The sequence below is a fragment of the Anopheles coluzzii genome, chromosome X (assembly GCF_943734685.1).
Source record: "Anopheles coluzzii chromosome X, AcolN3, whole genome shotgun sequence".
NCBI classification, from domain to species: Eukaryota; Metazoa; Arthropoda; class Insecta; order Diptera; family Culicidae; genus Anopheles; species Anopheles coluzzii.
Window position 1 is genome coordinate 15548815 of NC_064669.1, and position 13657 is coordinate 15562471.

At 49.5% G+C, this 13657-nt stretch overlaps 1 protein-coding gene across 1 annotated transcript; it reads right to left on the reverse strand.

The window, feature by feature from the left end:
- Positions 1-1363: 1363 nt before the first annotated feature.
- Positions 1364-9796, reverse strand: LOC120956512 (uncharacterized). Its single transcript, XM_040378017.2, has 3 exons — positions 8106-9796; positions 7896-8033; positions 1364-4287 (listed from the first exon to the last, which is right to left on the reverse strand). The coding sequence occupies exons 1-3, from the start codon at positions 8433-8435 to the stop codon at positions 3526-3528; spliced, it is 1230 nt and encodes a 409-aa protein (XP_040233951.1). The 5' UTR covers positions 8436-9796; the 3' UTR covers positions 1364-3525.
- Between the last annotated feature and the right edge of the window lie 3861 nt (positions 9797-13657).

The window sequence follows — 13657 nt, forward strand, 5'->3', positions numbered from 1 at the left end:
GCCAAAAGATGCCGGTATCTTTTGAGTCTGTATGGTTATCGTACAGAATTAGTCGGCATTATGGTCGGATTTGGTTGGTAATGAAATGGTGGCGAGCAAGTGGCACCTTTTTAGACAATTACTGGATTGCAATCGCTGGTAAGAGTTACGAAAGTTACGAGTTACGATTGAAAGAGACTTCGATAACAATCTAACGCAAAAGATCTGTAATGGATTAATCAATCAACTCTCACGACGCAAGAAACGTTCATTCCTGGTCGATCTACATCTCTATTTGTCTCAATATTGTACATCTAAAAAATAAATAAAATGAAATATCATTTAGATTTGATGAATTAAGAATGTTTTGAGCGTTCGACACATATCAGGACGTCTAAAACGTGTCTAAAGAAGGATTTGAATGGATTTACTTATATATATGGATTATATCTCAAATAGTAAACGTAATCGATTAACACCTTGAATGCCATGGCTACAGTACAGATTTAACTAGGGATTGTAGAATAAAAATATGTATGTCTTCAAAAAAAAGATGAAATAATCCTTATATTTAAGGAGGTTTGCTTCTCATTAATAATATCTTCTCAAAGATGTCACGGTTTCTGCCTTCTGGCGCGGGTATAATCACAATGCACGTGATCTGTTTCCATAAAACGGCAGGTTAAACATTTTTCGTGCGATTGAAAAAAAATATCTGATAGTTTCCAGCTTAGCTTTTGATTGACGTATCGGGTGTGTTGATATGTGAAGACAATCACTAATTATAAACAAATCGGAAACTGTTAAATTTATATACTGTATTTTAGTTATATTGTATATTATCAAATCATCTAATGTATAGCACAAATGTCTACTAAATAGTCATCCAACGTTTTTTTTCATGATCGTATCTCCATTTTCTCCAATGAAACATCTTGTTGAAATCTAATCTATATGCATCATAAATCTATTATGTTCCCGATTTTATGATTAAACCGGAACATCAAACGAGAAAACGGAAACAATTAAAAAAGTATAAGAAACCTTTCTTTTACACCACTTTTTACTTTGTTTATACTCAATTACACTTCCCTGAGGACGATGGCTATCAGATATATGATAGCCATATACAAATGTAAACAAACCGTGCTTGGCCCTTAGGGATACATAAACGCAACAAAGGCCTGGCACTCAAAACGTTAATCTGTCACTGAGCTCTGGTGAAGCTCCAATGGAATCTGCGCTATGGAAAATATCATGTGTTATGCAACAATAAATATCATAAACTCACCCTTCCCACAGCGAACTACCGTAGTGTGCGGACCAGCAACATTTCTTACCGAACAAATTTCGGTACCAACCATTTCAGACGACAGAAGATTGATTGATTGATTGATGGCGAATGATTTCGGACGGTGGTGATACAAGTTCATGGAACAGACGTGCAGTTTTCATTAGATTTTTGTCATTTATCTGATTTTTACTTCCACTCTTTCTCCCATTCACTCGTTCATTCGAATTTTTCGGCCATTGTTTTGAGCGACTTCTCTCTCTCTCTCTCTCTCTCACACACACACACTTTCGCTGGGATGCAAAGATACTCTAATATGACGCAAGGATGAGACGTGATCTTTGTACATAGGAACGATAAAATAACTTACTACTGAACAATATTGATACAGTTGAAACAGGAAATTAATTACAATAAATAGTGCGTTGGCAAATAAAATACTAAAAACTATACCACCAGTACACAGGCACGGGGGTCACGTTAAGCTGCACGCCCTCTCTTGTCCCAATCTCTCCAACCCCCTTACATCTCCCGGTAGGAGCCTGCCGGAGTGTAATTTTGTGCTAGTTTCAAACCAACAAGCCTCCCATATCCGGTGCCGCCCTGCTTAGCGCATGTTTCTAATTACCAAATGTAGCTCTGCCTCAAGACGACCAAAACTCACAGTTTTACCACCTATATTCCCTATGTTCCTAACAACAGCAACTCCATAAAAGTGTCTGATGCTGTACGGTCATGCCTCTCGCTTTCGCTTATGCTAACAAAAAAAAAATCGCCGAAGCTGCGTTATAATACTGTGCGTATTTTGGTTTTCTGCTGTTTCAATTTACAATCCGTCTAATCCACACTGGGAAGAGCAGTGCGCAAGGCTAATCCGTTTCGTTTGTTGCTGTCACTTTTGGGTCATTCCAAGTCTATATGTGTGTATGTGTTTGTTCATATGCGCTTTGAATGCAAACGCGTGTAGTGGTGTGCGTCCACGACAGCCGTACGTTAAAGCGAGTCTTATAGTCGGCCTCTCTATCACAGCGTTACTGTCTAGTAGTTGCTAGTTGTCTTTACAATTTCCCCATCCGTCCAGCGTGTGCATCGCGTGGGTTGGCAGAGCATTCGAAACGCAAATTTTGACAGAGCCCGATTTGTCGGGATTGTTTTTCCTTGCACTAATGACAGACTCTGTGCTGCTCTTGCAGGAGGAGCAGAGTGTTAGCTCATTGCTTGGAATGTTGAATTCCCCATAAAACCTATATTGTTAAGAATGTAAAACACAGTCCACTGGCACTACACTGCAACTTCCCTTCTATCCCGCTTGAAACAAGAGTGCAGAAAACTAGAAACATGTTAAACAAATTCATCAATATTCCTCAACTAAACGCTAGTAAGCCCCCCAAAAGGGCGGGGAGCCAGATTCGTTTATCCTAACTGCTTAACTAACTGGGATATTAAGTACTTGTTTCGCTTGGGGGCGCTGACGCCTCTGTAGCTATGTGAAACCTGCGTATACTCTAGCTGCGCGTTCCGAGATCGTCAAAGTGTTAAGTGTTTACTACAGGGAGAAAGAATAGATCGCAGAGATTTACTCAGAGATTTGCTGAGAAGCCCGTTCCGCTTAGTCGATTCCCAACTGCTGAAATGCAATCAATTAAAAGCCCCACAAAGAGCGTCGCTTTGGGCCACACGCTGCCGGCCCCTAACCAATCCTCCCGATTGTGTTTGTACGTCAATAAATAGTGTATAAATAACTATCCGTATGTTACTGGCAAGTAGTGCGCGTCCACGCTTAATGCTATCCTCACTTTCTCTTTCTCTCATGCTGCTCATCTCACTGCTCCAAAAACGTTCGCAACACAGGCGCGCAAGGCACAGTCCAAGTTTGAAAGGCACCCGGGGGAGTTTTTTTTTGTTTGTTTGCAGACGAACGTATGTTAGCTAACCTTTACACGCGCTGGCAAAGAGTGGACCACATTTTAGTATCACTAAACACTATACCTAGCTATTATTGTACGCGGCTCAAATCCTGTTGTTCGCTGTATTTTCGTTGCGGAACTGTCCGGGGATAACGCTTTACACTCGCTCATCCCTTCGATTTTCCTAAGGACGCAACGTCAGGCAAGACCACGTGCGTCGTGTTGGCAAGTCGTGTCATGGCGTTCGCGGAAGGCACTTGCAGCCGACCGACTTGTAGAGAGACTGCCGGGTGGAATGTAGGCTTCAATTTTCTGCTGCATACGGGCGAAGGATGCGGTTTTGCCCAGTTAAACCTGCTTGTTTCGCGCGTGATTGTTCGGCGTTCGGGTTCCTTTGCGGCCTTTCGGCTGCCTGCTGGTTTGCTGCTGCTGCTGGTGCTTCGATTGCTTCTGCTGACCGTTGTGTCCCGCTCGGTTGTGCTTGTTTGGCTGCGGATGCTGCTGACGCTGCTGCTGCTGCTGCTGCTGCTGTCGGTGTTTCTTCTTGAGCGGTTTGCACCGTTTGTTGAACTGCGAGCAGTACGGGCACTTCTGGCAGCTCATGTTGACCGGCTTGCCTTTGTGCACCCGCTTGCCCCCGTTCTGGATGAGCTGCCCCAGGTGCTGGCGCATGTTGGTGAGGAAGCAGTCCAGCCGGCACATGATGTACCAGATGTGGATCTTAATTTCGCTCGCGTCCTGAATGTTGAACTTGATCATGCGCTCCATGTGCGCGGCATCGATCGTCTTGTTCCTGGCGGGCAGCAATGGCTGGATGGCCGTTGTCCTGCTCTTGCTCGTCGCCGGCTGGCCGGCCGGTGCCTTGCCCTTGCTGGTCGCTGACTGGTTGGCCGTTGCTGCCTTGCCACCGATCGCTGGCTGGCTGGCCATCGTCCGGTGCTCCTGCACGAAGCAGAGCAGCTGCAGGTTTGCCCCGTTGACGCTCTCGAGCGCCACCGCCTCCTCCCGGTTGATGTTGGTGCTCTCGGAGTAGTTGTCGTGGAACGTGCGCAGCAGCTTCAGGTAGGCCCAGTAGACGGACAGCCTTCGCTCCCAGGTTGACTCATTCTTCTGTTCAGTGGAAGAGAAAGGAAAGACGTTTGGTGAGGACGTTAGTACACGTGTAACGAAGAGCGTTAATTTTGGAGTACAAGATAAATAAATAAAAATGCATTATTTATAGAATGAAAAATTCTTCAAAAATCCTAAGCACCTTTATTCAATATTCGGCGCAAAACGAATCACCATTGTTGTTCCCCGCCAAACCAGATCTAGTAGCCCCTGCCAGATCTTAGACGATCGCGTCGTCTCCACGTGGTGTGCCGGAATAGACATGGGGGAAATTATGTTCCCCAATTTCACCAACGATTCCACTATAGACATGCACATATCGCAGGTATGAGCGTGGAAAAGAACAATTTTCACACATACAAATACAAAACACACACAAAGTCCATCAACAGTTAAGTTCAGGAAGCATTATCCGAGAATGTGTGCCAAAATGTGGTCCCGCTGCACTGCTAAAATCCTTGGAGGTGCCTCAGAATCATCCACTTTGGCACACAGAAACACACAGAGAAGGGGGGGGGGGGGGGGATGGGGGGGGAGTCCACCAATCGTTAGGGCAGTAAAAAAGGCAAAAAAGTTGCAACTAGCCCCAGCGCAAGCCGTGCTATGCGCGACGATGCTGCTTTGCTGGTATTTCTGGGCCGGCGCTGGATCTGTAATTAAAATCATAACTCATCAAACCAAAGCGCTCCAAAGCTAAACGGCGCTGCGTTTTGGCCTTTCGGTCAGCCCGGCATCATCATCACACACAGACGCGTGCACACACACACACGCGGGGTATTATGATTATATCTGCGTAAATTTTGGATTAGTATTAATTTACCTCCTTTGATTGATCCCTTTTTTATTGTTGCTGTTGTTGTTGGAGGAGGCGGAGAGGTGGAGGAGAGGGGGTGCTGCAGATCGTTTGGTTGGGGTTGCGTTTTTGTATGCACCGTCGGGATGCTGTTCCTTTTTTTTGCTAGCTTCTTGTTTCGGCTGCCTTATTTAAAAAAAGGTATTTTCTTTTTTTGTTTTACGAGCCCGCGCGGCAAGGCTAAAGCGGCGGTTTCCTCCATTTCCTCCCCCGGAACAACAACACAACAGCAACAACTAACAGAGGGAGAGAGGGAGAAATAGAGAGAGAGAGAGAGAGAGAAAGATAGGAGAGAAGAAAAAAGCCACAGACACACGAGCAAAATTGGACAACGGTTCAAAAATCGGGCCCCGGCCTTTTAACTACCAGAAAACGGAACAAATCGGTCGCAATTTGCACAACACTGCACCAACCCGCTTATTTGGGGCCGCGCGCGCCATCCCCGCCCGTTTCCCTTGGCCCGAGAGGAAGGCTCCTGGTCCTTCCATAAGATGCACGTCCGCGCGCGCGCGTGTGTGTGTGTGCATCTTTTTGCGGAAAGATCAAACTTTTTGGACCGACGCGAGCACATATCCTGTGAGACGTATGGGTACGCGTGCGTTGATTTATTCACAATAAATCCCCCGCCGCATCCGTCGCTCGCTTCCTGTCCCGCCATTGAGATGTGAATTTATGGTGAACACTATCGTGGGGTAGCATAATTTTCTTTTTTTTTTCGCTAAGCGAGTGGCAGTCTAATGTGTTGTCTGTGGGTCCTATTTTACTGCTATCGGGTTGCAGTGCTGAAAAATCCCGAACCATCATCGAACCGTTTTTTTGGGGTGGAAAGTAACGATTTTTTTGTTCTTTTTTTTCAAATCGCTGATTACTTAGCTCGCCCGGTAAGCTCTCTCTTTGTTGCAGGCGCCACAAATAGTGTGTGTGTGTGTGTTTTTTTTAATGTTCTTTGTGTGTATATTATTATTATTTTTTGTTTCGCTCAACGCTTATGCGAATCTTTTTCCATGACGAGTAGGACATGGCGCCGAAACACGTGTACACAAAAGAGTGTCCATAAATATGTGTGTGTGGTTGTGGAGCGGTAGGAAGTAATGGGGAATGGCCATGTAAACTATTAAATCGTTCAGACATTCCTCGGCGCTGATTCATCTCGGTTAAGTGCCCGGAGCGGATTGTCTGCTAAAAAATCGTGTGCGTTACACACACACACGTGCTTGCTGATGATTAACATTGCAAAAAGGGTGTAAGACTCCCCACACACTGCACAGAAGTGTCGGCAGCGGAAGCTTATCGGTTTCTGTTCTCGGTAATAAAACTGCTATTGGTTTAATCTTGGATTCTGATTAGAATCGAGCCACTCTCATACACACGCTCACCCACAGGCATACCAGAAGCTGCTGGTATAATGTTTGCTCCCACAATTCCGATACAAAATGGGCAACAAGTTAGCTAACAGTGTGTTGCCCTCTCATTTTGTTTTTATTGGTTCTGCTGGTCGCGAACGGAGCCCGCGCATATTTTGTGCCCCCGTCAGCAGTTCGGCGTGATGAAAATGATGCCCATCCGTCGGCGAGGAGGCGGGATGTGACGGGGCAACCAAAATCCAAACACTGTACTGCAGCGCGCGGCCCAACTCCAGCCCCAACGAACGAACCACCAAGGGTGCCGTTTCATCGTTCCATTTTCAAACACTAAACTTTTGCCAACCCGCCAGGATGGGAAGCTGGCAGCAGAGCGGGACAATTGAAGCCGCTAGCACCATCTAAGGGTGTGTTTTCAGCAGCGAGGCGAAAGCACAGCAACTAGCTAGTAACTGCAGCGTAAGCTGCTCGTATTTCGTCAATGTGTCCCCCCATCCTCTCCTTTGCTTGGGTGCATCACACTTTGCTTGGCGGTCTGGGGGGGGGGGGGGGGGGTGACATTGGGACGGAAGATGAATCAATCACAGCGTCACACGCCCTGATGCAGCGACAGCAACAGGCCCGAGACGGCGGCGGTGTACGGTTTCGGCACAAACAAAACAATAAAACGAAACGCATCGTAACAAAACAAAAAAAGAACAATAATAATAGACAGATCGCTAAATGAGTGGAGGCGAGGGGAGAGCCCACCATACTTGCACCGTGTTTCCCCCGGCCGCCTTATGCACACGGATCATTAAAGAGATGCTGGACGATGGCCAACCGTGACCGAGAGGCAAAGGACGGACGAGAGGGGGGGAGTGAGGGGGGAGGGGGGGGGGGCAGTAAGGTTCCAAAATCTCGGCTGTCGTGTTCCGCAAGGGACTGGCCGCCGAAGGCGTTGAAAGGACGGCCCGCGCAGAGGCAGACAAGCAACGGGGCACCGATTTCGCGGTTCCCACGCTTTTATACCCGCGCTGGACACGAGGGAGCGAGGGAGAAAAACGGGAATGCACGCCGCAATCCGGGGGTGTGGGGGGGGGTGGAGGGATGGAGAGGACATGTGGATCAGTGGTTTTGCACTTTGGGGAAATTTGCTTCCCATCTTTATGCCCGTGCGGGCGCGCGCGCTCGCCCGCTCGCACACCGCAAGCGCGCCGCGCGGGTAATGATCCGGGCGTGAATCATCTCCCCCCGGCCGCCGGTGCGAACTCTCCCGGCGCTGGCACGAGGCTCGTTAAAAAAAACGCACGAAAAAGCTTGCGCCCCTTGTGTGCGCTTCGAAATATCGATTGATGAACGCACATCATCCTGCAGCCCTGAAAGGCTGCCAAATCGAGGCGGTTGCCACTTACCACAAAGGGTTGCAGAAATTTGAACTGGCGCTTGCGAAGGCTGTCGTTCCAGGTGGTGGCGCTGCTGTTGGTGCCGGATCGATACCGCCAATTTTCCAGATCGAGCAGCGTCATGTTCACCTGGATCTGGATGTTAATCTGCGCAAACCGAAAGGAGAGGGGTATATTAGTACCGGTGTGGCGGGCAGTTGGCTGACCGGACGGACTTACATAGCTCGCGGTCCGGTTGAAGCTGGAATCGACCTCGGCATTGGTGCTCTGGAGGTTCGAGCCGCACGGCCTCTGCCAGGTTTCGCTTGCCCGGGCCAGCGCTTGCGTGACGTTGAACGGGAACGGCGAGCTGGCCCGCTTGGCCGGCGCAGTCGACGCCAGCCCGAACAGTGACCAGCACATGGTGACCAGCAGCGGGAGCAGCAACGGATGCCGCCACCGTCGCTGGTGCTGCCGGACATTGCCGGTTTGCCGGCGGTTGAGTGTTGCTGCCCTCGTCGGCTGCATTGTGAGGGATGTGGGGCTGTTTCGTTCGTTTTGTGTTGGCATCCGGAAATGGCTGATAGGATAGGGCTCTCGCTTGTGCGATTTTTGTTTTGTTTTTTTGGTGGATTGGGTTGGTGTTTGTTGGCACGGAAGAAACAAAAACAAAATCTCACGAACACGAAGGGACACAGGCACTCACTTCGGAAACACAACGTTAGGGTCACAACACGCCTAACACAATTCCACTGCACAACGCTCAGCAATCACTTAGGTCCACGCGAGGATCCGCCGAGGATCACAAGGACCGAGATGCACCGTTTTTTTTGGGAGCTTGCCACTGCACCACTGGGGGACGATCAGGGACGACCACACGGAACACACTTCCACTACCAACGATCTACCACTGGGATGCACTTCGATTCGGATGTGGTTCGGATGTCTATGGCTACATCTGCGAACTCCTTAGAAAAACTGAGGGACAGGATCCTAAAGCAGCGGATCCGGCCGTCGCCAGAAGTCCTTTTGGAACCGAGAGGCTTTCGGTTGCGAAACCGACGTAGTAACACACAGATCAAAACCACTGAGTCCGGTATCTCTGGGTGCGAAAATGCTGCACGACCCGGAATTGCGTGAAGGCAACCGTCCGACACTTGGTGTTAAAGAATTAAGTATCGATACCACCAACAACAACACTAAAAAACCCTTTTCCGTTAGGTATCGATACCGATAGATGTATGACACAGACGCACTCTCACCGATTTCGTGGGATTGCGATCGTCCTCGGACGGCGTTCAGAATTCGACTGACTCGAAAAGTTTATATTTTGAAAACAGAACAGCTCCGGGGTACCTGCCCCTTGATGGACCGTGTCCGTTCCACCGCTTCCCTCGGGGGTTCTCCGGGTCCCTTTTTTGCTCGCTGCTGCTGCTGCTGCTGCCTCTCTCATGGATATCGCTACAGTCTCGCTCGCACCGCAGCGTCCATTCGCGCCCCGGCTCGCTCGCTCGCTCGCTCGCTCGTGTCCGCTCCGGCACTGGCCGTACGGGGCAGCAGCACAGTGATTCCGTCTCGGTCCGGCGGCCGGGTGAGTGTGCGCGCACCAGTACAGGGCTTTCGCTCGCTCCCACCCATTAGGCGCGGTCCGTGACTGTGCCGTCTCGCTCTGTACCGGACGCTTCCGCAAAACCGGACGCGCTTTCTCATGCTTGCCGATAGACGATGCGTCGTCGTTCGGGTCGATCGTCACCGTGCGGCGGGTCCGTCCGTGGCGTCACCGGCCCGCCCGACGTCATCGTGACGTCCTAGGCCGCGCGGTGGACGCGTCTTCCACAACCCCATCCCGCACCTCATTCGTAAACGGTACCGGATCACCATGGTCCGCGGTTGTTTGATCGCGTCGATTCGCGCCTGCTAGCCCGCCTGCTTTTCACGCCTGCGCGGGAAGTTACCGCCAAAACTGAGTGGCAAAAAACCACTCCTCAGCCACCCCGCTCGTTGATTCTGGATTTCTTGGATCGCTTGGTGTGGGACATTCGGAGCGACTTCTTTTTTTTTCTTACTTTATTAAATTTATCAATCAGGATTCGATAATGAATGGCGTGGGGATTCTCCGACATGCGATCCTCGGAAATAGTTCCGCCCGAAGCTGCTCTGCGGGCCCAGAGCACACCGGTAAATACTGTTATTAGACATGGGCGAGTGGAAAAATACTTTCGTGACTTTTTGCTATTGTACTATTGCATTGTGTGTGTGTGTCATAGGGGCTTTGACGCCAGAATTACTTACTCACCGAACGTGCGTCAGTTCCGGCAGGATGCAAATATGCGATGGCAGTCTCCGTACAACGTTCTATGTAATACCTCCTAGATGACAAAACCAAAGCGCTTCATCAGATGTCTAATGGTCTAATGTCTTCCGCCGGATCTCGTCCGGACTCGCAGGACTTCATTGGAGGAGGTTGCGCAGCCTCACTTTCCCCACTAGCACAAAATTAGAGCGCATGGCATAGAGCACTTTATTCGAGAGCTGCTACATCCAGGCCGGATGTCTAAAGGCCTCCCTTCAGATCTGTTGTATGTGTTTCTTTCCAAAAAAAAAAACACCGTTTTACACCTTAACGGTGGAATTCTCCTTCTTGACAGAATCTAAATTGATCTGCACCAAATCATTTTTCCTGGCAAGGTAAAAGCTGTCAAACGCCGTTCGATGTATCAATTCCGTTTCAAATTCCCTAACGTTTTTGGGCCTTAATGTTCTAATGCCCTGAGTCAGATTGAAACTTATGGAGACTTGGATCATTGTGCTAAGCTGGATTTTGTAGGATTCAGCTAGAGCTACCTCATACATCCCTACATTTCACAGTTGGTACATCACACATTCTAAAGCTTCCTAAAGGCTAAACTAAAGACACTTTTCGTACCACTTGGCAGGTTGGAAGACCATGGCGACGAGGCTATGAGGGAAAATTTTCCAAGATTTATGCAGATATTCGTTGCAGGACAAGCCAACGACTCCGCGGACATCAATTGCTTCCCTTTTGGGTCTACGTAGAGAAGGCTCTCCGTGCCTGTTACGTAAAGCACACACGCACGTTTGAAAGGTCACGAAGTCACACGACCAGCTCGCTACGGGCTGGAAGCTGACCGGGACGTTGGCTGGCAGCAAAAAAGGAGATTGAAACAGTGCCAGCACACTGCAGCACCCTTGCCAGTCAGACTTGCGGAGTTGGAAAAATGTCGCTTATGCTAACCGGGCCGTTGTTGGAGCTCCGCTGCGCAACGAAAGCAGCACAACCTGTTGCATCGTACGTACGTATGCGACCTCCGGGCGAGTTGATTCATTCACCTAGCTGGCGGGCAAACTCTCCCACAACCGTGTGGTTCACCCCCGTGCCAGCTGGGGCGTACATGTTCTGCAGATGACTCGCCGGAACGACCTTTGGAACGTGTGTGTGTGTGTGTGTGTGTGTGTGTGTGTGTGTGTGTGTGTGTGTGTGTGTGTGTGTGTGTGTGTGTGTGTGTGTGTTCGCTCGACGGCCGGTGTCGACCGGCCTTCCGCTACTTTCGCTAGTGTGTGCTTTTTGCGCTTCCTCGTACCGGCGCTTTGTAGCTCTTTCCGGTCAGGCGAATTTAGTAGTTTGAAAACACGCTCGGTCCGCGCCGACCCGCCGACCATGGGGCAGATCGAATTACTCATAGCAACTTCCTCAGTGTGTGAATCACAGAAGACCGGTGGCGACGAACCCCCTCGCTGCATGGTTGGAGTGGTTGCCGCTTTTGTTTCGATGGTTGGAGGGGGGGGGGGGTGGAGAGGTTTATGGTGGCTGACCCAAAGCAATCGCGGCGGAGAGCGCGCGCGTCGCATGAGAAGGTCGGTGAAAACTATAGTCCACTTCGCTCCCTCCCACCCCCTCGCAATCTTACCCCCTGGCACTTTACTCACGGTGATGGTGGAGGGGGTGGGTGTGATTCTGCGAAAGGTAGGTGGCGTGTAGAGGGAAGCTGCTCGCGAGAGTGATGATGACGGCACACACCGTTTGGTGTTTTCTCGGCATGATTCATGGGGCGCCGGGGCGCGAAGCCGGACGCCAATTTTGAATGGGTCGTAGTCTCGGTAAACCCATGATGCGATGCTGCTGACTCGCGTGCTAGTTTCGGGCAGCTTTGCTCATACGCGTTCCATTCGCTCTCTCTCCCTCTCCATCGCTCTCACCTATGATCTTTATCTTTCTGTCTCGCACCTTCGCCCTGCTACGTCACCGTTTTGCGCGTACCGCACGCAAAACCCACGAGCTGCTCCAATCCCACGTGTGATGCGCGAGAAGAATTGTGCCCGAAAAAGGGCATCCTTCGACGCGCTGTCCGGGTGCTGGCGACCCTCATCCCTGGCGCGAAAGGGAATTTGCATCATTGAGGAACTGATTTACGAGCTGATGCGAAAATTACTGATTCGCGATTGAGAAGGCGATCGATCAATCTGCGGCGTCCGAAACGACCACGACCTATAGGCTGCAGCACGCTTGCAGCACTTTACCCGCCCGCTTTCCTTTCCCATTTCCCCGGCCCGGGTGTATGTGTATGTACGAGGGATGCACAAACGATGACGCGGCCTGCACAGGGGCAGGAAACAACAAAACAAAAATAACAACAAAATACCCCGGCAAAAGCACGCCGGGCAAGGTAACAACAGATGCCATAACTTAACGATTGGTGTTACTGACTGCACCGCCTGACTGATACTGTGCGCACCTTTCCCGCCTCCCCACCCCCATCACTACCTTCACCGTCACGTGATAGTGCGCTTGGTTCGTGCATATGGGAGCGTACGAATCTGCTGGTGGGAATCTAGCTGCGAGCGATTTTCTGCCACATTCGGGAGCCTATCAGCTTGTGTGTCGGGGCCGTTTCGTGGGTCCGGGTCTGCTCATTTTTGCGCCGTTCGCTGCCCCGTCAACCCTTAGATGCGGCTGGGATTGGCGGAGCCCCCTGGCTAGTGAAGTCTCTTGGCAGGGGTTTGGCCGGGGATGCCACTTTTCGATGGGTGAAACGATTGCAGACTGTCTCTCACTTGCAGTCTCAGATCAGGAAATTAGTTCACGTTCTACTTTGTTTCTTCTAAATTCGATTCCGAACAGTTTGACATGTTAAATATGTTTGTAAAAAGCTTGTCCAATCGTATTATGTTCAACCTTCAGAAAATTTACATTGATCTGCAAAATACTGGAATATTGAAAAATGAGATTTAGACGTGATTTGGTTATATCATGACTACAATATAAGAAACAAGTTTTAAAGCACAAGAAATCGTACATTCGGATTGATCTTTGTTTGATCTTTGCAAACCTCAATGCAGTTGAAAACTCGACCAAATTTTGCATTAAAAATAAACGGTAATGCAATTTTATTTTTAAGGATGACGTGCGAAAAAGTGTAAGTACTTTTAAGGTCGTCAACGAATTAATCTCTCTCGGGTTAAAGGTTAAAACCGACAACAACAGGGATGCTGAGTTGCACGCTGAGTATATTGGCTGTCAACCGGTTATACTATGCCAGCTTACCGCAAAGCACCTATCGCAAATACCTATAGCATAGTACCGTTATAGTACACACTAGTGATGGGTAAAGTCCACCAAAAATCCAGAGTCGATAACGATTACACTCCAGCAATTGCGGAACCGACTCTGGAAGTTAGTCCCACCCAGTTGTGAGGAGTCGTGAGGAGTCGTCCGGAGTTGTCAGGAGTCGCCCGAAGTCGGAGTCGTGCGTAGTCGTCCAGATTCATTTCGG